Source organism: Lampetra fluviatilis, chromosome 40 (assembly GCF_964198595.1).
Source record: "Lampetra fluviatilis chromosome 40, kcLamFluv1.1, whole genome shotgun sequence".
Classification (NCBI taxonomy): domain Eukaryota; kingdom Metazoa; phylum Chordata; class Hyperoartia; order Petromyzontiformes; family Petromyzontidae; genus Lampetra; species Lampetra fluviatilis.
Genome location: NC_136314.1, coordinates 4,913,537 through 4,938,357, shown reverse-complemented (window position 1 = coordinate 4,938,357; position 24,821 = coordinate 4,913,537). Strand labels below are relative to the sequence as shown.

Sequence of the window (24,821 nt, the reverse complement as noted above, 5' to 3'; positions counted from 1 at the left end):
GAAGGTGGAAAATCTGACATCATCCCGAGAGTATTTTCAAAGGCTTTTTTTTAGAGTTACCAAGGGTCCGTTCACAAAACCCCAACCCCCCAGGGCAGCTCCCAGGAGCCCCGGGGGCAGCTCCAAGGAGCCCCGGGGGCGGCTCGTGGAGTTCAGCTCCGGTTGGCGAAGTGACGTTCGCTGAGCGAGCTGCTAGGAGCCTGCGCTGGTGTCGAACGACACATTGACCACGGAGGAGCGCGCGCGCGTGAGAAAGAGACGTAAACACGGAGTATTTGTACCATTCATTTATAGTCCCTTGCACAGAATACAAAACAACCCACAAATTACAAATATAAAATTGAAATCTCACACGAGCACCCAAATCTACATTCATCTCCAAACAAAAACACATTCCACCCCCACTGTTTTCGCACGGGTCGATCGGCAGGGTCGCGTCGTGGTGGGGCAAAGTGTGGGTAACTCCCACCCCTCTCCGAGATGTACTGGCCTACGTGGAATAAGCGGTGAAAAATGCCCTCTCGTGGGGCTGTGTGCGGCGCCCTCTAGTGGAGAGGACCCTTCCGCCAGCAGTGCCACGAGCGACCGATTGCAGGGCTGAACCTTTACCTTATTTAACCAATGTTCATTCATATAGCCATTTGACAAACAATAAGAATATACACCTGCTTGGTATTGGAAATCCAGGCCCTGGGCTTGAACCCAGGACTTCAGCAATGCTGGCTCGGTGCTTTAACATGGCCGTCATGAGCTCATCTGAAGAAACACACCCAAACCCTGGACATTAGCCAACCTCCGATTAGCACAGTTGGCTACATATGGTGGGAAAGCAGTTCAACATACGTACATAAAACCGATACTAAGTGGATGGATAACAAAACTAAACACAAAAGGCAGTTCTCAAGAAATGAGTTTTCAATCTAGATTTAAAAGAACCTACATCAGGCAAAATTCCCGTCGTCTTCGCCGTAATCTTCGCCGTAACCTTCACCGCAATCGCCGCCGCCGCCTCCGCCGCCGCCGCGGAAGTCGTAGAGGTCACGGGCCACGTAGTCGGCGTAGCAGCCCTGCACGAGGCCGCGCGCGTTGCTGCGCGCGAACCAGCAGGCCACGTCGCGCGGCCCGCCGCTGCCGTGCGTCCGGCGGACCCTCGCTGTCACCGGCAGGCGCCGGCCGCCGATGTTAAGCGTCGCCGGCGACGCCGCGCCGTCGGCCGGGACCGCCGGCGTGGCGTTCGCCGAGAGTCCCGGTGCCGTCGCCGTGGCTCCCGCGCGTTCTTCCCGGTCCTCCTCTTCCATCTCTCCCTCCTCTTCTGTTTCATCCCGATTGCCGGTGCCGGCCGCTGTTGTGGTGGCCCCCGCCGCCACCGTCGCTGCAGCCGGTGCCGGGGTCTCCGCCACCACCACCGTGGCGTGAGCGTGGAGGAATTGTCCTGCCCAGACACCCAACGCAGACATAAAAAAAAGGTCAAATCGACAGCGTGACATCCCATAACAGACCCGCTGGGGACAGAGGTACGGACGGATGAGTGAACAGGTCGGATTTGTGCAGTGTAGTGCACAAACAACGATTTTCAGTTGAGTTTTGTCTCAAGGCAAGAAGCTAGATCTCCCGGCATGGCAGTTAAAAGAGCGGTGGCAAGTTTCTCAAATCCCCACCCCACCCACCGCCCTCCCACCACCTCGGTCCCCCCAGCAGTGTAAACCGATCCACCACCACAGTTGGGCGATCGGCAGACCGCCATGCGGCGGGGTAAAGTGTGGGTACCTCCAGCTCTTCCAAGACCTCCGGCGAGAGTGGGCCAGACGCCGTCTGAGAGAGCGCTCTCTCGCGCTGCCTCGAGTGCAGGGCCCTTCTGCCGGCAGTGGCATGAGCTAGACATTTCAGGGCTGCACCTTTGCCCCCCTTTTTCACCGTCCAATCACGCGCAAGAAGAAGCGAGCGGCGTGCGGTAACGACGTTTCGTTCCTCGCTCCGAGACACGGAGAGCGGCTGACCCCTGGCAACTCCGTGACCCCGAGGTGACCTACCCAGCAGGCCGTGCGTGTGGGGCGACAGCGACCCCCCAGAGAGGATGTAGACACCCAGGTGGTCCCTCTGGAAGGACGCCGGACGCTTGTAGAGGTGCAGCTGAATGACGAACGTGATGTTACCTGCGGCACATTTGGAAAAGTCACGCACGGAACCCCCCCCTGCCCGCGAGGAGTGGCAGCAGCTTGATGCCAAGATTAGTCGGGGACAAGCAGGGTGTGTGGCTGGAACCGTCTGCTTCGTAATGCCCGGAAGTAACAGCAGCACCACCATTAGCATCAGCAGCAGCAGCACCTGCAGCACCACCATTAGCATCATCAGCAGCACCACTAGCAGCACCACCACCAGCACCACCACCAGCAGCAGCACCACCACCAGCAGCAGCACCACCACCAGCACCACCACCACCAGCACCACCACCACCACCATCAGCACCACCACCACCAGCAGCACCACCACCAGCAGCAGCACCACCACCAGCACCACCACCACCAGCACCACCACCAGCACCACCACCAGCAGCACCACCACCACCACCAGCACCACCACCAGCACCACCAGCACCACCACCACCAGCAGCACCACCACCAGCACCACCACCACCAGCACCACCACCACCAGCACCACCACCAGCAGCACCACCACCACCAGCACCACCACCAGCACCACCACCACCAGCACCACCACCACCAGCAGCACCACCACCAGCACCACCACCACCAGCACCACCACCACCACCAGCACCACCACCAGCAGCACCACCACCAGCAGCAGCACCACCACCAGCACCACCACCACCACCAGCACCACCACCAGCACCACCACCACCAGCAGCAGCACCACTAGCAGCACCACCAGCAGCAGCACCACTAGCACCACCACCAGCAGCACCACCACCAGCAGCACCACTACCAGCAGCACCACCACCAGCAGCAGCACCACTAGCACCACCACCAGCAGCAGCAGCAGCAGCACCACTAGCACCACCACCAGCAGCAGCACCACTAGCAGCACCACCACCAGCAGCAGCACCACCAGCAGCAGCACCACTAGCAGCACCACCATCAGCAGCAGCACCACTAGCAGCAGCACCACCAGCAGCAGCACCACTAGCACCACCACCAGCAGCAGCAGCACCACTAGCACCACCACCAGCAGCAGCACCACTAGCAGCACCACCATCAGCAGCAGCACCACAAGCAGCAGCACCACAAGCAGCAGCACCACAAGCAGAAGCACCACCAGCAGCAGCAGCACCTGTAGCAGCACCACCAGCAGCACCACAAGCAGCAGCACCACAAGCAGCAGCACCACCAGCAGCAGCAGCACCTGTAGCAGCACTGGCAGCAGCATCGAGAACGACGCCGTCCTCACCGAGGAGCGTCACCGTCACGCTGGTGCCGGCCGCCACGGCGACCGCGAGCCCGTCCCGCCGCGCGCTGGCGCTGCGGTCGCACGGCAGCACCAGCCGCTCGGCGCCGTCCAGCACGACGCGCGTCGGCGTCACCAGCACGTAGGCCCGGCGCGGGCGCTCCGACACCAGCGCCACGGTGCCGAAGTACGTGCGGCGCCGCTTGCGGGAGCCCGGCGGAGCCGGGGAGCCCACGAGCTGCCCGTTCACCGTCACGCCTGCGCCGGTGGGGAAGGGAGGGGTGGGTGGATCGGGTGGAGAGATGCGCGTCGCGTGCGGGGAGCTACGGTCAAAATTCGGTCACAATTTAGCAAAAGATTAGTTGACATTTGACCTTTTTTCTCAAACGGAAGGTGGCTGATGGAAATGGATTGATGTTCCCCAGAAAGTGCACTGAATACAATCGCACGAGTAGAGAGACAAACATACCATTCGGCAGACAGACACAATGACTGACCAAAAGACGAATTGAAAGGCACACAGCCTGACCGACCAGTCGACAGTCCAAAAGACAAGACAGAGTGGCAGACAGACGACCTGAATGGCAGGCAGAGCGACAGAGAGGAGGGGCGTGCGTGGAGTGGATACCAGAGTGGCCGTGATCATCCACCAGACGCAGCACGTGGCCCGGCTCTCCGTCGATGTTGAAGCACACGGTGAGGGCGCTGCGTGGCAGCTCCACCACGAAGTGCGGGTCCCCATCAGCTGCACCGCACGCGCACAAGCACACACACAAGTACGTGCGCACACAAGCACAGACACAAGCACGCGCGCGCACGCACACGCGCAAAGATACGCACACGCACGCGACAGCCAAACTTCTCCCATCCCTCCGCCCGCACCCAATCCCAGCCAGCCCCCCACTGGTGGTTGCGGTCGCCGCGTCGTCGCGTACCCGACAACTTAGCCGGCGTGGCGCCCGCTCGCGCACCGCTCTCCTCCTCCTCCTCGGTGGCGAGGTACGCCGCCGGCAGCGCTGCCAACGACACAGGTCAAACAGTCCGCCACCACCATCACCACCACGCTCATTCATCATTGAGCCGTCCGCGCGGTCCCACCTCAAAGCAGGGGACCCCCCCGTGGCAGCGGTCTCTGTGCGGCACACGGTGAAGGCAGCAGCCGCCTCCCAAGCGGGCGTTAGTCTGCCGTAGGGTGGGGGGCGGGGCGATGTTGCCGTGTGGCTTCCCGACTAAGTACTTTGCAAGAAGTTGGGCAGTGACGCCGGCACACGCTGGCCGACTTACTCTTTGATGTCGCGGCATTTTGAACGCCCCCTGCGCAGCAGACGGTACGCAGCAATTATGGTTAACACACCCGTGGTATTAACTAGAGAGGTTTCTGTGCTCAAACCGCAAACATCTGCCGTAAACTAGGTAAGGCCCACTGAGCTATGAAACTCTTTCAGAGACACACCCTGGCCACAGACGATAGCCCAATGAAGCAGCCAAACGCCCCACACTGAGCCACACCAAGTCGTGCGATGCGTCCCTCTCCACCCGCCTACCGAACTGCGTCCCGTCCAGCCCTCCAACATCCTCCGGTCCCTCCGCCTCCTCCTCATCTTCCACCTCATCTTTATCCTGCCCGTCGCCATCCCGGGTCCTCTCCTCCCCAGCACCTGCCTCGTCAGCCTCCTCCTGCTCCTCGTCCTCCTCCATCACGAGCGAGGTGACGGGCGTGAGGAAGTGGTGCCGGAGCGAGAGGTCGATCGCTCGCTGGGTAGCGTCCAGCGACGACCGTGGCAGCGCGGCCGCCCCCCCTGTGCCCGTCGTGGAGCTGTTGCCACGGCCGCCGCCGCCGCCACGCAGCGGGTCCCTCAGCCGCGTCTTCAGCAGCTCCTTGATGGTGAGGAAGGCCCACAGGCGAGGAGTCAGAGGCTCGCGCGCCTCCTCCTCCGTCCCGTTGCCGTGGCCGGTGCCGGAGCCGCCCGGCGCTGAAGGTCTCTGCGGCAAGGCAGATACGGCGATGGGAATTGGGCGAGGTTCGCCCGACGGACTGTGGCCTCTCGGAGTAGGCGAGAGATATTTATTTTGTGGTGGGTGGCCGGGTGGCACAGAGAGTAGGAAAGTGTTGCCCACTACTGCGGGGAAACAGAGCTCATTTAAGGGGTTTCAGAAGTGGTTCCGTGACACCCCCTCCCGTGGGCCGCTCTCTAACACGACTGTTCCTTGAGTGCCCCGAATTAATCCGACGACAATCGGGATCCGATTGGGAGAAAGAAAAACAATCGAGTTATTCTTACTCTTTGGCCTCTTTTCAAAATGTTATTCCACGAATGAATATGCGGCGTGCGCATCGTTAGTGTGCACACTCCCACGCTGCGACGTCCTGTGACTGCCGCCACTGCCGACGAAGGTCCTGGGCTGTGGTCGCCGTGGTAACAGAGCCGCTTGCCTCAACGGGCCTTGCCAGCTGAGATAATGAAGCCTGATTCTGTGAAGCTCTATGTACCGCTGTGGATCTCTATGGAACTCTGTGTATCCCTACAGTCACTCTACGTAACTCCCATGTCCTGCAACTGCTGCAGCTGCCGATGGTCTCAGGCCTGTGGCTGTCCATCCAACGGAGCCGTTTTGGCTCAACGAACCCGTGGCATCGGCCCGGCCACGGTAAGTTGTCTGCGGTTGTACCGCACGGCTCCGCCAAAGGACAAATCGGAGAGGGGACCGGCCGCCCGCGCGCTCCCGGCTCGTCACGCCCGCCCCACCGAGACCGCCGCTCGCCGCTCTCCACCCCGCACCACCCCGAGCACCTGCAGCGCGACGTCGCCCTCCACGCGGAGCCGGTTCCCCGCGGCCCGCGCCGACACCTGCACCCTGAGCGCGTCGCCGGAGAACGGCGCGGCGCCGCCGCCGCTCCCGTTCCCCGCCAGCCGGCCGGCCACCACCAGCTCGGAGCCATTGAAGTAGTTGGCGAAGACGCTCTGGGTGAGGTCCCGCACGCCGCCGTCGGGGTACGCCACCCGCACGTCCGTCAGCACCGGCGTGCCGATCTCGTCGTAGAAGCCTGGCGCAGGCGGCGGAGGTGGCGGTGAGGGGAGTCGCGTTCGGTGATACGTCTAAGCTCCGCGCCGCATCTCCTCGCCGAGTGCGTTGCAGGCTGCTGCTAGGCTGGAGTAGCAGTCGCCGCAGCCGTAGGGAGAGGCGTTCATGGATGTGGTGTGCCGGGCGCAGAGATGTTTTCTGGGTGACAGTGCCGGATTATCGTAGTAGCACAAGTAGCTGCACATGCTACGGGCCCCGCACTTTCAAGGGTCCCGCGCTAAATGCTTTCAAGCTATCAATTCCGGTGCAGTGATTCTGCACTTGCTCTATTACTATAGTACTATACTGCCTTCAATTTTATGAACGACTGGGTGTTAAAGATTAGCGATTTTCCGTATTATCTGGCTGTATAGTAAATGAAAAAATACAATTACTTTACTTTGCAAGTAAAAAAGTTATGTTTTAATATTTATGTGTTTTTTTTATTTAGGCCCCCTTCATAACATATGCCACTACTGGGTGGTCGACCTGAACAGACCCTGATCTGAGGCCGTCGTGTCCGCAAGTACGAATCCACTCCCGCTCGCTCCCGTACTCACACCGACTCACACGTGAAGTGTCAAAGGCTCTCTGCTGGCAGGAGGTCACGGGACAGACCCAGGTGCCACTCACCCACGCGCTCCTTGACCCCCCACTCACCCACGCGCTCCTTGACCCCCCACTCACCCAAGCGCTCCTTGACCCCCCACTCACCCACGCGCTCCTTGACCCCCCACTCACCCAAGCGCTCCTTGACCCCCCACTCACCCAAGCGCTCCTTGACCCCCCACTCACCCAAGCGCTCCTTGACCCCCCACTCACCCACGCGCTCCTTGACCCCCCACTCACCCAAGCGCTCCTTGACCCCCCACTCACCCACGCGCTCCTTGACCCCCCACTCACCCACGCGCTCCTTGACCCCCCACTCACCCAAGCGCTCCTTGACCCCCCACTCACCCACGCGCTCCTTGACCCCCCACTCACCCACGCGCTCCTTGACCCCCCGCTCACCCACGCGCTCCTTGACCCCCCACTCACCCACGCGCTCCTTGACCCCCCGCTCACCCACGCGCTCCTTGACCCCCCGCTCACCCACGCGCTCCTTGACCCCCCGCTCACCCACGCGCTCCTTGACCCCCCACTCACCCACGCGCTCCTTGACCCCCCGCTCACCCACGCGCTCCTTGACCCCCCACTCACCCACGCGCTCCTTGACCCCCCGCTCACCCACGCGCTCCTTGACCCCCCACTCACCCAAGCGCTCCTTGACCCCCCACTCACCCACGCGCTCCTTGACCCCCCACTCACCCACGCGCTCCTTGACCCCCCGCTCACCCACGCGCTCCTTGACCCCCCACTCACCCACGCGCTCCTTGACCCCCCGCTCACCCACGCGCTCCTTGACCCCCCACTCACCCAAGCGCTCCTTGACCCCCCACTCACCCACGCGCTCCTTGACCCCCCACTCACCCAAGCGCTCCTTGACCCCCCACTCACCCACGCGCTCCTTGACCCCCCACTCACCCAAGCGCTCCTTGACCCCCCACTCACCCACGCGCTCCTTGACCCCCCACTCACCCAAGCGCTCCTTGACCCCCCACTCACCCACGCGCTCCTTGACCCCCCGCTCACCCACGCGCTCCTTGACCCCCCACTCACCCAAGCGCTCCTTGACCCCCCACTCACCCACGCGCTCCTTGACCCCCCACTCACCCACGCGCTCCTTGACCCCCCGCTCACCCACGCGCTCCTTGACCCCCCGCTCACCCACGCGCCCCTTGACCCCCCACCAAACCCCGCGACGCTCACCCTTGAGCTGCGCGCTGGCGTCGGCGCCGTCGTAGACGCGCCGCGCCACCCCGCAGCTGCCGGCCGCCAGCGCGTGGAGCAGCGCGAAGTCGGCGTCGGCGCCGAAGCCCAGGCTGAAGATGCAGAAGCGTCCCTGGGCGGCGGCGGCGCGCGCCTGCGTCACGATGGCCACGCGGTCCGTGTCGCCGGCCGTCGGCTGCCCGTCCGTCAGGAACACCAGCAGCGACACGCGGTCGTCCCCCGCCGGCGGCGGCGGCGCCGCAGGGCGTGCCAGGAGCCTGGCGCCGGTCAGCAGCGCGGCGTTGATGTTCGTGCCTGTGAGGGACGACGGAGAGAGAGAGAGAGAGGGGAGAGAGACACGCGGAGAGGTCGCCATGAGCGGCGGTGCTCGGCAGCAGTGGATAGGTCCTGGCCGACGGCGATGGTGACCGTGGTGACGGCGGCGGACAGCAAGCGGACAGAAAGTAGAACTCAGTTTAGGGTAGCGCCATTCACACGAGGCCTCACAGCGCTTTACCACACAATCCCAGTAAAAACCCTTAACATGAACATTTTAAGGAAAACCACCCTTAACACAGACGGATATGCAAGGGGAAATAAATGCGTCCCTAATGGACCGGGGCACGGCGTTCCACAAGCGAGGCGCCTGACGACTGAATGCTCGGTCACCCGTCGGACGCAGATTTGTCCTCAGTACGCTCATGCGTACCGTGGCGCTCTCCTCTAATCTGTGGCGATGGCTTAGAGGAGGCACCTAAACTAGAACAATATGAAACAAATGTTTTTATTTTACCAGGAAAGGTCCACTGAGCTATGTAGCTCTTTTTCAGAAGTGACCTGGCCACAAATGATACCTCAACGAAGTGGCTCGTCATCACGTGGACATTTATAGCAGTAAACCAAACACTCGAAGCGCACGTTGATTCTAAATGTGGAGGGAACAAAACGGAAGGACCCGGAGAAAAATCAACACAAACACTGGCAGAACTTGCAAACTCCAAATATACATACAGCAGGCATCAGGGTCGGTATCGAACCCACGACCTCCTGCATACCAGGCGAGGTAGTTAACATCTCCTAGGCACCGTGTCGCACTCCATGCAGTAGCGGAGCGGGTGGGACGTACCTCCCGCGGGCGAGGCGAGGTAGATGTACTTGCGAGCGTCGCGTACGGCGTCGCGCGTCACTTCCACCATGCGGCCCGGCCTCCACACCCGCACCCTCTCCGAGAAGGTGACCACGTTAAAACGATCGCCCGTGCGCAGCTCCTTCAGGATCGTCTGCATGGCGTCCTTGGTCTAAGGGGGCGGACGGAATGGATCGGTGCGGTCACCTTCAGTGCGGTGGTGGTCGCTACGCTGCACCACGTGGTGCCTGTAGTGATCCTTATTCTTAGGTTTTTTCGGTAAAGTCACGTAGGTAAAAACATAAAAATTAATAAAAGTAAAATAAAATAAAAATCACGACGTTTCGGAGGCAACACAAGCTTCCGTCTTCAGGTGGAACCGTCACAGCCACGACAGCTGTATCAAGTAAACTTTATCCCTTCTACGTGACTTTACCGAAAGAACCAAGAAGATGAATCCCTGCAGTCACGAAAGCTTTAAATCGAAAAGTAAACTTTACTTGAGAATATTAATCAAGTAAACTTTACTTGATACAGCTGTCGTGGCTGTGACGGTTCCACCTGAAGACGGAAGCTTGTGTTGCCTCCGAAACGTCGTGATTTTTATTTCATTTTACTTTTATTAATTTTAATGTTTTTACCTACGTGACTTTACCGAAAAAACCTAAGAATATGAATCCTTGCAGTCACGAAAGCTTCAAATCTAGAATGTAGTGATCCTGCGCTGTGGAGGGCAGCAGCAAGGGTTGGTGGATCACGCACAGATGTTGTGAAACTCCCGTCTCATGGGTGGGAGCCGAGGAGGTGCCAGGAGAAGGCTGTACAACAAGTGGATTCATCGCCATCTGTTTCCGTCTGTGCGGGGGATAGAGCGTTGCCCCCTCGCTCAACGCGCGGGTTGTCTTCGGGTGCTCCGGGTTTCTCCCGACTCGTGTGCACACTCATCGTTTGTTGGTGGAAACGTCTTAAAATAAAAACCTCATCTAGAGTCCCACGACTCGGTGTGGGTGTCCTGGATGAATAAATGAATAATTATATCATCATGACGTTAGAACCGGATTAAACCAATGCTGGAACATTTACTCGGAAATTGCTCAATTGTGATTACTCACATCGGTAAACTAACGTAGTGATAAAATAAAGTTGAATGGGGAGGGGAAGGCTCGTGGTTGGTATAGTATTGGGGTGCTCCCCCCCCCCAATACTATAACATGAGTGGTGCTTCCACCACCCATGCCTGATGATGCAAACCTCTCCGCCGAGTCGACCTAGGAGAGGCCCAGGACTGGTTGAGAATCTCGTCATCGCTGGTGGTGGTGGCCGTGAGCGGGAATCGAACTCGGGTCTCTGCCGGGTTCGTAGCGCGGCACACGAGGGTGGCCAGCACCACGTCCCGGCCGCCTTTGTCTCCCCAGTGGCGATGTTTACACACCGCACCTGGCAGGGCCATCCATAGGGGGGTGTGCGGAGGCCCGGGGAAAACCCCACTGTGTGCGCCTCCCCCCCCCATGCCTTCAAACTAAACCGGACGTATTACATCTGACACCGTGACGTGAACGCGCCCCCCAAAGCGCGGGGCCCTGGGCGGCTCTGACACCAGGTACTCTGAGGCTGATTCGACCATGGGTTGACACAAACACACAAGTACACACCGACCCCCACCCTTCGCGTCCCCTCCCGTGCCATTCCCCCTCCACCCCCACCCCCGCCACGCTACCTGCCCGATCTTGGTGCCGATCATGGAGCCGCTGGTGTCGATGACAAACACCACGTCCTTGGGCACGGCCGGCAGGTCCGTGGGCGCAAAGTAGTGCACAAAGTAACCGTCACGCACCTGTGGGAGGGGGTGGGGGAGAAAGGAGACACGTGCTCTCACAGTCGCGCACATCTATGGCACACGTGTAGCAATGCGTTAGCCCTAATGCCTGTTTTAATGATCACCTGTGTATATCTCTGCCACAGCCATGATGGCCAAGGATCAACCAAAGGCCGTGGCCCATATTGTGGATGAGTAAACAAGCGTCAAGGACCAAAGATGGCAACAATATCGCGCAATACTCCCACGCGAATAAATTGTTAAAATAAAATATCGACTTGGAACGCTGCGCTACCGCACGGACTCGCAGAGAGCAACTCCATCAGACGCTCAACTCCATCCCCCACCTCCAGCACTTCCCCGCGGGCTCACGGACACTGTGATTGCTGTACATATCATCGGTGGCCAACTGGCTCTTTAATCCACCACCACGTGTGGCTGTATCGAAGGAGCAGAACGCAGGACGCGCTATCACAGTAGCAGAGAATAATGAATGTATTCCGTACTGTGCCGAAAACTGTCAATATATACTCGTCTATATTCACACACGTGGCTCTGTGCAGAACTCATGGGTACGGCACTTTTTGGCTCTTCGTCTTTCACAAGTTGGCCACCCCTAAAATATATATAAACAAAGATCCCCCGTATAGCCTGAACAGACTCTCGGGGCAAGTGCTGGTACCGCCACGGCACACGAGGGGGTGGGTGGCCAGCACTACGCTCACCCGGCCGCCTTTGTCTCCCCAGTGGCGACGTTTCCACATCGCACCGGGTACGCATTTGAGGCTGAGTCGACCTAGGGAAGGCCCATGACCGGTTGAGATGATCGTCACTGGAGTTGGTGGTGGTGGCCTTGACCGGGAATCGACCTCGGGTCGCTGTTGGCTTCATGGCGCAGCGCGCTAACCACTGTGCCACCGCTCCCAACATGATTATATACACACACACACATACATTTATATTTTTGTTGTTGAAACAGACATAATCCAGAAAATTCGCTCCTCGGCAAAAAAAAAAGTAATCCTCAAGACAGCAGCAGTCGCTGAAGCAGCAGTTTCAATAAAGCGCCGAGACGCGCTTCTCTGTCCGTCACTCGGCCGAGCCCGCGTCTCTGCAGCGCTCCGAGCGAGCGAGACGGAGGCAGGGGGCGGTCCTCGCCCCGGGCGCGGATTACGGCTGCCGGGCTGAAGGAGGAGGTTGGGAAAAAAACCCCCTAAATGTTTGACAGGACAAAAAGAAACGTAGACTTGGCGGTGGGGGGAGGGGGAGCTGTAGGCCCAAGTCACCGTGCGTGCTGCGCGCAACCCGCTCGGGACTCTGAGCCGTGCTCGTTACGAGGAATTTTAACCTGCGAGGAAAATTGCGAGTAAATTACTCGCCCAGGGTAGAGGCGGTCACGCGCGCGTGTAGCGTATACACACCGAGAGCGCGCGCGCGTGCGTGCGTGGGGAGCGGTGGCGCAGCGGTTAGCACTGCGCTGCGCTACGAACGGCCGCTCGCGGCCAACACCGGTGACGATTATCTGCACCGGTCCTGGGCCTCCCATAGGTAGACTCAGCCTCAAACGAGTACAGGGTGCGATGTGTGAACGTTGCCACTGGGGAGACAAAGGTAGTTGAGCGTGGTGCTGGCCACCCACCCCCTCGTGTGCCGTGCCGGCCTTCGTAGGTGCTCGCTAACAGCACTTGCCCCGACAGTCTTGTCAGGCTATACGGGGGACCTTTAGCATTATTATTCTACGACCTGAGTTTGGATTCTCAGCCACAGTTTACAAACAAAACACATTCTTCGGAAGTATTCAATCAGCAGCACGTAATAACTTATTAGCAGCACGGAATAGCGAATTAGCAGCACGGAATCTCTAAAAGAAAGCATGTAGGCAATGCTTTGATCGATGAGTCCGGTTTTCCTAAGAGCGAGTCCCCAATGGCAACGCAACTTCACAGGGGAGTTTTGGTTCATATCGCATCATCTTGACGGGGGAAGTCAACGTGCCCTGGTCCCCGTTACCGGACGGACGGATGGGACGTCGCTAACGGATGAACTTTTCTCAACCTCCGTTGTAAATCGCTGTGCGTGCGAGCCAGTGAGCGAGCGAGTGAGCGAGCGCCGTCACCTGTATGTCCCCCACGCCGAGGTGTCGCGAGACGTCGTACCACACGACGAACTCGCCCAGCCGCTCGGCTGCCGAGAGGCCGCTCCGCTGCTGGACCGTGGGCTCGTAGCGGACGCGCGCCCGGGTCGCGGAGCGCTCCACCGCCGTGCCCTCGGGGGCCTGCCTCGTCTCTGCCGCGTCACACAGGTCGAGGAGGTCGAGGAGGTCGATGAGGTCGATGAGGTCGAGGTCAGAGCCGTCGTCACAAATGTGGCGCCGCGATTACAAACGGCGACGTTCGCTGAGGCGAGAGCCGTCACTCGGTGAATGTCAACATCGACGGTGCCGTTTCAGTGTCATTCGTTTGGGGGGGTCTCTGCATTTGTCCAGGGCCTGTGACCGAATCCCCCCGGACTGGGCCCACTCAAGACAGATGGCAGAAGCCAAGCAGGGGTGAGCCTGGGCAGCCAGGTGATGAGGGACCTAAGGCGAATGGTATGGACTACTGGACATCTGTTGCGAAAAAGAGCTTCATAGCTCTTTGGATACATCCACAACATATTCAGATTTTGGATACATGTTGCATTTTTTGTTACGTAGTCATCAAGGAAAATCCGTCAACCATAAATCACTCCTTTCTTCAAACAAACAAAACACGCATTTACTAGCTTTAAACGTCGCATGCAAAGTCACGAAGGTGGGCATCGTAATACAAAGACAAATAAGTAATACTGTATTTAAAAACACTTTTTTTAAAACACGCTTTTATGAAATGTACTAGTAATGACCCCGAAGCTTGTCATAACGTAAGGGGACCGTGGGCAATTACAGCCAACGTCAGTTGAGCGTGGACAATTAGACCCAAGCCGAAACATAACATATAAAAAATAACGTTTAATTTATGATAAAATATAGTATTGTCATCAGTATGACATAAATACTCTAAGGTTTTTTTCGGTAAAGTCACGTGGGTAAAAATAAATAATGGAATAATAGAAATAATAAGAGAAAGAACATTTTTTAACGCAATTTTATTTATTTTATTATTTCTATTAATTTTAATTTTATTTTTTACCTACGTGACTTTACCGAAAAAACCTAAGAGTATGAATCCTTGCAGTCACGAAAGCTTCAAATCTAGAAGTATGACGTCAGTATACCAAGTTTGCAGTCGATACCACATTGGGAAGTGGGTTAAAATTGAGTTACAAATTTCGATTTGAAGCTTTCGTGACTGCAGGGATTCATCTTCTTAGTTATTTCGGTAAAGTCACGTAGAAGGGAAATAATACAATAATTATTCATTCACACGCTGTCTTTCCGACAGACCTGTTCTTCACCTGAGGACGGCTGCTTGCGTTGTGGCCGAAACGTCGGGAGAATTATTATGTTTTATTTTTATCATTTTATTATTTCCCTTCTACGTGACTTTACCGAAAGAACCAAGAAGATTGAGTTACAAGTTTTGAGAATACAACAACAACAGACAAAGTGAGTTAAACAAAAGCGCGTAACAAAAACGGATGCCCGGCTGTGACACTCGCCGTGCCGACGCGCCGCCGTTGTCTGCCCCGCGGCCGGCCTCAGCGGCAGCACCGTGAGCTCCGAGATCCCGGCGCTCTCCGCCAGCTCCACGTGGAGGCGCAGGGAGCGCGCTGCGATGCCCGGCCTCATGCTCAGCGCCACCTCGTAGCGGCCCAGCCGCCGCTGCAGCAGCGCCTCGTGGGCGATTGCCAGCACGGCACGGGCCCCGGCCGGCACGGGCACCGAGGCGCGCAGCACGTGCCAGCCACGCGGACTTGCGGGGGTCACGCGGGGTCACGCGCGGGTGGAGGGGTCGCGCCGGAGAGTGGGCACGGCGGAGGGGGGCAGAGGGGTTAGGGTTGGTTAGCATTGGGGTTATGGTCGGGTCACGGTTGGTATTACTGTTAGGGTTGGGATTAAGGCTCGGGTTGGGTTCAGCTTGGGATTAGTTATTTGTAGAGTTCGGATTGGCGTCGGCGATGGCTGGGGTTAGAGGTTGGTTGGGGTTGTGGTTTGGATTTTGATTGCGAGTATAGGGTTAATGTGCAAGACTCGGGTTGGAGTTGGCTAGGGTTTGGAATTGGGGTTTCATTTAGTGTTATGGCTGGGATTAGGGGTTGGGCTGTAGTTAAGGTTGTGGTCGTGAACCAGTCCTGGGCCTCCCCTAGGTCAACTCAGCCTCAAATTAGGAACCTCGTGTGCCGTGCCTTTATAGCTGCTCGCAAACAGCACTTGCCCCAAAAGTATGTTAAGGCTATACGGGGGATCTTTGTCGTGTGTGTGTGTGGACTGCTATAGCTGGAATCTGTGCTCACCCGGTATCATTGTAGCTGTGTTTGTGTACAGCGGCCTTCTGCTGTGCCCTCTCCCGTACCCTGCTGACATAGGTCTTGTTACCTACAACCCTGCACACGCACACACAGATTCCCATTAAGAATTAGACTGTTGGGACAAGTCTTGTTAGTGTTGAAGCTGCTCACAAGGCAGACGAGGGAGCAGTGTGGCCAGCACCACGACCAGCTGCCTTTGTCTCCCCAGTGCTGATGTTTACATCCCGCACCAGGTACTCATTCTTTAAAGGCTGAGTCAACCCAGGGGAGGCCCAGGTCCGGCTTGGATAATCGTCACTAGTGTTCAGGTCAGATCAGAAGATCAGAATCTTTATTTAGTCTGGAGAAATCCGATGAGCTATGAAGCTCTTTTTTACAAATGTCCAGTGTTGGTGGCCATGGGCTGGAATCGAACTTGGGTGGCCAGGTTCGTAGCGCGGCGCACTAACCACGACACTACTGCTGCCCACACACTCGCAAGGACACGCAAACAGACACACAGACACACACACCGGCAGTCGCAGCTACACCACGATTACAAAGCCTCGTTGTGCGTGACGACAGCAGCTCTGACGGCTCATCTCTCCACGTGTCGACTTCGCTGGCGGGCAGCAGGAGCAGCAGAAGGCCGCGTGGGAAGACCACGGAGAGAGAGAGACTTACGTCACACGGCTGCACCGTGGAGGATTTTGTCCACAGGTGCGAGGGAGAGACAGAAACAAAGAGACCGATGACAAACGCAGACGCGAGACGATGACAAACGCGCGCAAGATCAACGCGTCCGGCAGCCCGAGTCGAGGAATTGTCGGGCGTCAAATTCTCTCCTCTCCCCTCCGTCTCCTTTCTTGCCGCCGCCGCTTGATCCGCCGCGCGCTGCCCGTGTTTGTTTCGCCGTCTCCAAGTCTCAGGTGGAACGGCGACAGTAACCACCTCCTCCTCCTCCTCCCACCAAATCTCTCTCGATCCCCGTGACGAGTGATGGCTGACAGACACCCAACCCTCGGCCGCGAATGTTCACCTGCCCGACTGTGCCCCTCTGTGCACGTGTGTCAGGCCGCTTGCTCTTGCAAACGGGACCTCATCCTGTCCCACTGAGTTCTCAGCTGGTTAAACATAATCGACTTGAAACTGAAGACCACTGCATGTATCTGCTCCAGATTTCTGGAACCTGCCTCTGACGCCGCCTGTATGATGCTGCTGCCTGTAACGACCAGTGAAGCGTCCGTACCCAATAGAGTCACGCTGTGCGCGTGTGGATCGTTCTCCAGCAACACCGGCGGTGCTGCCGCAGCGGTAAGGATTTGGCCACGTTTGGTCACCACAGTGGCAACTTTATAGATTGGCCGTGTCGGGTGGAGGAGGGTTTAACGACACAACAATTTTACTTACGCGACGGTCGGACCACAACAATCTATTGCGAATCGCAAATGAGCTCGACGCCCGCGATTTAAGATGACGGTTTTGGCACGCGGTAAGATTCGGCGACATTCCCAGCCAAGGGGAGCCGCCGTGGGGGTCGTTGTGACGTCACGACGGGTCAAAGGTCAAGCAGCACTCGGCACGAGCTCAATCAGCCACGAGGGGGGTCACGAGGAAGCTGCGCGATGTCCTGGGAAGCCTCAAGAGAGGCGCATGAAGGTAGACTTACCCCGCGGGCCACCAGGCAGAATAGACCTCTGCCTCCTCCACCGACCTCCCCCACCGCCCTAACTCCCCCCCCGCCCACGCGAACCCACCGCCCCCCAAGAATCCCAAATCTGGCCCTGACTCTTAACCCAACGCACGGGGAGGTCAGTGCTTCTACCCTCACAGCGACGCAGAGCCACAATCATTCTTTTGGACAAATTGTTTTACGAGCTGCGGTGGCGCCTAACTCATTGCCCCCCCCCCCCCAATGCCGAGTGCGATGGCAGAAGAGATATCGACGTTGAGACAAGAGCCCAGTCATCTTCTTGGTTCTTTCGGTAAAGTCACGTAGAAGGGAAGTAATAAAATAATAAAAATAAAACATAATAAAATAATTCTCACGACGTTTCGGCCACAACGCAAGCAGCCGTCCTCAGGTGAAACCAGGTCTGTCGAGGCGACAGCGTCTGAATTATTTTATTATGTTTTATTTTTATTATTTTATTACTTCCCTTCTACGTGACTTTACCGAAAGAACCAAGAAGATGAATCCCTGCAGTCACGAAAGCTTTAAATCGAAATTTAAGAGCCCAGTCGTGAGAGGAGAGAGACATCTGCACGAAGGTGACGCAGTCGTGTGACAAAAGGAGAGATCCACGCACGCGACAGAACGGTGAGATGAGGTGCAGACAAGAGACGGAGGTATGGGGTCGGTGAGAGAACAGGATGCAGATCAGATGGGGATTGTATTTTTCACGTTATTCAACCTGTTATGTGCATTAGGATCTACATTCAAGACACTAATTCGTTGTTCTAAATGAATGCGGGGCTGCTTGAGCTACCTGGGAGCCATGTGCCCTTTACTTGGATTCCTTAATCCGAGGACCATCTCCCTGACATTTTTTCTGTTTCCCACGGCAAAAAGAAAAAGATTGATTTAAGAATAAAATAACAATCCTCCTGAACAAGAAAGGAAAGTCTCTGGGGTTGTTTTTCTTCTTCTGTATTTTCGACAGCGCCATCCATCCACGTAACGCATCCGGGCCAAACTGCTCGTTACACGGCTTTTAGCACTCCTTGTTTTGAGATGCTTTGCTTCAAAATGCCCATCACGTGGGGAGAAGGGCTCTCTGAACGGCGAATAGCGTTTAAGAATTTTTTACCATTTTTTTCCCCTCTCTGAAAGCAAAATTGGCCCCCAACAGAATTTGAAACGATAAATCGTGTCGCTTTTAAAAACCCGTCCGTCTTGGGCTTTCCAAAATAATGGGGTGAGGGGGGGGGCATGGTGGAAGTAATAAATAAATAACGGATAGACGAGAGAGAGGAGGAAGATTGAGATGCGAGCCCGTCCCCGTGCGCGTTGTTTTGACATTCCGCGTGCCAGTCGTGGGCCCTCTTGTGGCGCGGTTGCCAGGGCAACCACAGCGCACCTGCGGGGAGGCGTGACCCCAACACAGGGGTTCACCACGACTCCAACAACACCACCAGCACCACCAACAACACCACCACTACCAACACCACCAACAACACCACCACCACTACCAATACCACCAACAACACCACCACTACCAACACCACCAACAACACCACCACTACCAACAACACCAACACCATCCATCCATCCATTTGGCCACCACCAGAAGCTTTCCACGCCGCAGTTAACTCTCAACCGTCTCTCTCACACTCTCTTACACACACTCTCTCACACTCTCTCTCACACTATCTCTCTCTCTCACGCTCTCTATCACACTGTGCGGTGCTTTCAGCACCACAGCACGTAGATTTGTAACGATATGTAACGTTTGTTTTCTTTCGTTTGCTGGTGACTGTTTTTCATATTGGAATCACCTCCGGTGCTTTTGCTGCTGGCGGCAATAAAAGTTGTTTAAAAGTCAAAAGTCTCTCACACTCTCTCACTCTCTCTCTCTCTCTCACACTCTCACTCTCTCAACCGTCTCTCTCTCACACTCTCTCACTCTCTCTCACACTCTCTCACTCTCTCACACTCACTCTCTCAACCGTCTCTCTCTCACACTCTCTCACTCTCTCTCACACTCTCTCACTCTCTCTCACTCACACTCACTCTCACACTCACTCTCTCAACCGTCTCTCTCTCTCACACTCTCTCTCTCACACTCTCTCACTCCCTCTCACACTCACTCTCTCAACCGTCTCTCTCTCTCACACTCTCTCACTCCCTCTCACACTCTCTCACTCTCTCTCACACTCTCTCACTCCCTCTCACACTCACTCTCTCGCCCTCGTTAAATCTCTCGCGGTCCTTGGGCCAAAGCAGAAATTGACGACAGCCAGGTGCTGAAAACGCGAACGTACGAACGAGCTCCTGCGTCGTTTCTTTCCTCGCTGGGTTTCGCCTCCCACGTCGCGACACACGGCTGTCTCTTGAAAGAGCAACTTCAGAATAGTTAGTGTTGTTGTCCTGTGCTGATGGCAGCAGGGATCCCCCCTTAGCAAGATAGCTGGGTGACTGGCTACACGGGACTCTCCGCTTAACAAATACAACTTCCCATGTACATGAAGCAGTCCCCCTCCTTAGCGTCCTTTCGTTCCTCTCTTAAAGCCTCACCTCTTCTCCCTGGCCCATTCCCTTCCTCTTCCATCTCCTCGCCCCTCCACTCTGTCACGTCCCTCACCTATAGCCCTTCTGTGACCCCCACGTGTCCTCTGTTACGGTCATTCGTTCCTCGGTCCTTGCCACGCCCCTTGCCATCGAAATCACTCTAGTTTTTTGTTAACCGCTTTTAAACATCTTTATCGAGCGCCTTGAGCTAAGACGCTCTACAAATATAAAAAAAATTAACCCGTAAAAACAAAGTTTTTCACTCTAAATCCTTTATATGCGTGGCGGCTAGAGTCCTCTTGTCCTCTGGCTTGAGATGGCTGCCACCTATGGGTCAGATGATTGTGTGCCAGCATTAAGCAATTGGTAAATAAATATTTATTTATTTCCCCTAAACAGTGTAAAATGTAGGAATTTTTTTTTTCCACGAAAATTCATTGTCACGCACAACGAGTCTGTGTGCAAAATGTCAGCTCGATTGGATCACGGGAAGTGGGTAAAAAAACGACCGAAAGATTTGCACGGTCGTAAGCGCGCAAGCAAGCGAACTTAATATAAAGGATTTAATAAGATCGATCGATGGATGAGATGAGATGAGCTGTGAACGAGATGGGATGCCGGCGGCCCCCGCGAGCGTGCCACTCACACGCTGAAGTTGGAGACGAAGGCCGACGCCGGCACGGGCAGCTGCAGCGGCACGAGGCGGCGGGCCGGACCCGCGTTGACCACCTCGAGTCGGGCCCAGGTGCGCGCGTAGCGAGACTCCACCAGGCACCTGACCGAGTACTCGCTCACCTCGACGCCATCCTCACCAGCCTGCAAAAGAGACCAAGGGCAACAGACCCCCCTCCCCCCCACCGTGTGGCATTAAGTGCCGTCAGCGAGCACCTAGAACGGCCGCCATGGCCAGCATCCCACCCGGCCGCCTTTGTCACCCCAAGTGGCAACGTTTAGACATTGCACCGGGTATGGATGAGGCAAATTGGGTAGGCCCAGGAACGGTTCTGATAATCGTCACTGGGAAGAACGCTGCCGAACAGAGTGGAATGACGCGGACGTCCGGACTAAACACCTCGCTCGAGAAACCAAACATCATCGCACCTCCTCATCGCAGACACCGGTGCTACCATCAACCGCATCGGAACATCATCAACAGGACGATGCGCAACATCTCGTTCGTGAATGGAAAACTAAAGACACGAGCCACAGCGGCGCGTTCGTGGCCGTGCAACCCAAACCATGGACCATGCAGTCAACGCACGGAGGAGACACGTGGAGTTACATCGAGGCTCATCGCGATACGTAAAGACACATTAAAGACACGAGCCACATTTGTGCTACCGTGGCCGTGCAACCCAAACCGTAAACCGCTGTATTCTGCGCCCCTTCGACGGAGGAGGAACAGCAAAACGACACGAACCAACTCTCTCCTGAAGCTCTCTCGTGGCTAGCAGACATCGACAATGGCGGCATTCAAATGAATTCATAGCTGTCAACCCGTACGGTCTACCCCGTATTCTTGTACAGTGAAATTGAGTTTTCAGGTCCATACAGCGTACAGCCGTTTCCATACGGGCAAATAAAGTGTCTGTGTCTATTTTTTTGTGTTTCTCCCTTGTGATGGCACTTTGTTGGATGAATTTTGAGATTTATAAGGGCACGGGGTGACCAATAAGGTCTGAATTGATCTGTAATAAGGTAGGCATTGATAAGGGGTTGCCATGTATGTGAATTTAAGAATCGAATTTAATAGAAGATGCTTACTTACATGTGCGTCTGGTGGCGAAGCGTCTGGCCGTCGAGTTCCCCGCTTTTCTCTCTGTCACAGACGAATTAAGAGAATTAAATCCAAGTTACTTGGCAGTGGCCCACAAGCACTGCTAACAACAAAACAGACCCAAAAGTCAGGACACACAGGGTTATCATTATAAAGGGTGGTCCAAAAGTCAGAACACATAGCGTTATTATACAAGGTAGCCCAAAAGTATTGATTACAAAGGATGAGGAGAGAAACCTATACTACCCCAAACAAAAAGATCTCCACGACTTGATCAGAGATCTTGGTCTCACCAAGTCCAATGCCGAGCTTTTGACGTCTAGGCTCAAGCAGTGGAACTTGTTGGATGAAAGTGTGCAAGTTACAGATCGGAAGAAGCGTCACCAACCTTTTTGCAGCTTCTTCACCTATCAAGATGGGCTCTGTTTCTGCCACAATGTGACCAGTCTGTTCGAGGCAATCGGAATCGCCTGTAACCAGAATGAGTGGCGCCTCTTCATTGACAGCTCATCCAGGAGCCTCAAAGCCGTGCTGCTCCATAATGGTAACAAGTTCCGGTCTCTTCCCCTGGCTCACTCGGTGCACCTCAAAGAGGATTACAACAGCATCAAGACCTTGCTGGACGCCTTGAAGTATGATGAGTACGGCTGAGAGGTCATCGGAGACTTCAAAATGGTGGCATTCCTGATGGATCTCCAAGGCGGTTTTAGCAAATTTCCCTGCTATCTTTGCCTTCAGGACAGCAGGGACACCAAGGCGCACTACCACAGGCGGGACTGGCCACAGCGGACCGAGTTCTCTGTGGGGAGGAACAACGTCAAGTGGGAGCCACTGGTGGATCCCCGGAAGGTGCTGATGCCACCACAGCACATCAAATTGGGCCTTGTGAAACAATTTGTCAGAGCTGTAGATAAGGAGTCGGCAGCCTTCAAGTACCTTCAAGACTTCTTCCCTAAGTTGTCTGAGGCAAAGGTCAAAGCCGGTGTCTTCATCGGACCACAGCTAAAGAAGATCCTGGAGTGCAATGAATTCCCCAAGAAGCTCACTAGTAAGGAGAAAGCGGCTTGGGACAGCTTTGTCGCAGTGGTTCGTGGCTTCCTGGGCAATCACAAGGTCGAAAACTATGTGGAGCTGGTTGAGACTCTGGTGAAAAACTTCGGCACAATGGGTTATAGGATGTCCCTCAAAGTCCATATCCTTGATGCTCATCTTGATAAATTCAAGGAGAACATGGGAGCGTACTCGGAGGAGCAAGGCGAGTGCTTCTACCAGGATATACTGGACTTTGAACGCTGCTACCAAGGACAATATAACGAGAACATGATGGGAGACTATATTTGGGGGCTGATTCGTGAAAGTGATTTACAGTATAATCGTAAATCTAGAAAAACTACTCACTTATACATCTTTTGTAGTAATTTTTGTATTACTTTAGTATAAATACATGTTAATTTTGATTCATATGTTGTTTTTCTGCCTTTATGTGAACGAAAAGACACAAATTATCCCGTTTTCTCATTGAAAATAGGTACATTTCAAAATATCACTGTCCAGGTCACAAAAAGCTAAGTTTCAGGGGAATAACAGCCATTTTCTATACGTTTTTGGCATAAGCAATTACGAAATAACGCTTAGTACCCAGGAACAAAAATTGCGTTACATAGTATGATTATTATTACTGCATTACATTTTCACGCTATTTTCAAACTCCTTTTACATTCCTACGCAAGCGCTTGCAGCACCCGATACAAAGCAACTCACAATGCAAACAACAACAAAGCGATTAATTCATGAATGGTTTCTTTGATTAATTGCTCACGGATGTTTGAGCCTCAGACACCTGGACGATTGCCACGACGCAGCGCTATAATTACCCCGCGTTCTCGGTTCAACGAGGTGGTCATTGTGAACCTAGTAATTAATGTATCAATCAGCCCGAAATCATTCCTCTGTTCGGAGCTAACCTTTGCGAACCCGCAAAGCCCACGCACACGAAACGATCTGTCAACAAGTTTGACTCATTAACCAATTAACTGTAGGCGTTAATGAGCCGCGGTTCGTTTTCCCTTCCACACGGGCTGGCCATTGTAAATACATGAACGAATTATCTTACGGACGAATTCCTCGCGAATTAAATTGATCCCAGAACATTCCTCCGGAAGAGCTGGCCATTGTGAACGATCAAAAATCCTCCTCCCCCTCCACAGACAGATTAATAAAACAATCGTTGTGTTATTTATTAACTAGGAACCGATTCACCCGACACCGTTCTCTACACGAGCTGGACTCTGTGAATGAATCTCGGGAATGAATGTCTCCGGCAATGAATGGGCCCGCGAACTTGGCCAGAATGAACTCACGAAGCTGACGCGCACTTGGGTGGCATCGGAGGAGATGGGCAGCAGGACGGAGGCGATGGCGGTGACGAAGACGAGAAGTCCAGCGGTGGGAATCAAACTCGTACACATGGCTCTGCAGCCCAGGTGGGGGTCCGTGTGCGCAAAGACACAGGTAGGGCAGGACTTTTTGAATGTCTCTGTGTGTCAGCGTGTGTGAGTGAGTGTGTGTGTCTGTGGGTGGATCAGAGTGTGTGTGTCTGTGGGTGGGTCAGGGTGTGAGTGTGTGTGTCTGTGGGTGGGTCAGGGTGTGAGTGTGTGTGTCTGTGGGTGGATCAGAGTGTGTGTGTCTGTGGGTGGGTCAGGGTGTGAGTGTGTGTGTCTGTGGGTGGATCAGAGTGTGTGTGTCTGTGGGTGGGTCAGGGTGTGAGTGTGTGTGTCTGTGGGTGGATCAGAGTGTGTGTGTCTGTGGGTGGGTCAGGGTGTGAGTGTGTGTGTCTGTGGGTGGATCAGAGTGTGTGTGTCTGTGGGTGGGTCAGGGTGTGAGTGTGTGTGTCTGTGGGTGGGTCAGGGTGTGTGTCTGTGGGTGGGTCAGGGTGTGAGTGTGTGTGTCTGTGGGTGGATCAGAGTGTGTGTGTCTGTGGGTGGGTCAGGGTGTGAGTGTGTGTGTCTGTGGGTGGGTCAGGCTGTGTGTCTGTGGGTGGGTCAGGGTGTGAGTGTGTGTGTCTGTGGGTGGATCAGAGTGTGTGTGTCTGTGGGTGGGTCAGGGTGTGAGTGTGTGTGTCTGTGGGTGGGTCAGGGTGTGAGTGTGTGTGTCTGTGGGTGGGTCAGGG

At 55.5% G+C, this 24,821-nt stretch overlaps 1 protein-coding gene across 1 annotated transcript; it reads right to left on the bottom strand.

The window, feature by feature from the left end:
* Positions 1-274: 274 nt before the first annotated feature.
* Positions 275-24,120, bottom strand: LOC144946250 (inter-alpha-trypsin inhibitor heavy chain H5-like). The gene is made up of 15 exons (XM_078875143.1): positions 24,028-24,120; positions 20,522-20,691; positions 15,651-15,740; positions 14,856-15,109; positions 13,333-13,502; positions 11,118-11,234; positions 9,401-9,572; positions 8,275-8,589; positions 6,195-6,448; positions 4,947-5,385; positions 4,343-4,418; positions 4,031-4,305; positions 3,406-3,660; positions 1,768-2,153; positions 275-1,511 (listed from the first exon to the last, which is right to left on the bottom strand). Exons 1-15 carry the CDS (start codon positions 24,118-24,120, stop codon positions 942-944), a joined length of 3,636 nt encoding a protein of 1,211 aa, XP_078731269.1. The 3' UTR covers positions 275-941.
* Positions 24,121-24,821: the final 701 nt, after the last annotated feature.

Bases quoted from the DNA above. Each gene is read 5' to 3' on its own strand.
- LOC144946250 (XM_078875143.1), bottom strand. From the start codon at position 24,120: ATGTGTACGAGTTTGATTCCCACCGCTGGACTTCTCGTCTTCGTCACC. The intron at 5,386-6,194 runs GTGCTCGGGGTG...GCCTTGCCGCAG, and splicing joins AGGGCGACGTCGCGCTGCAG to AGACCTTCAGCGCCGGGCGG. The intron at 4,419-4,946 runs GTAGGCGGGTGG...TGTCGTTGGCAG, and splicing joins GCTGGACGGGACGCAGTTCG to CGCTGCCGGCGGCGTACCTC.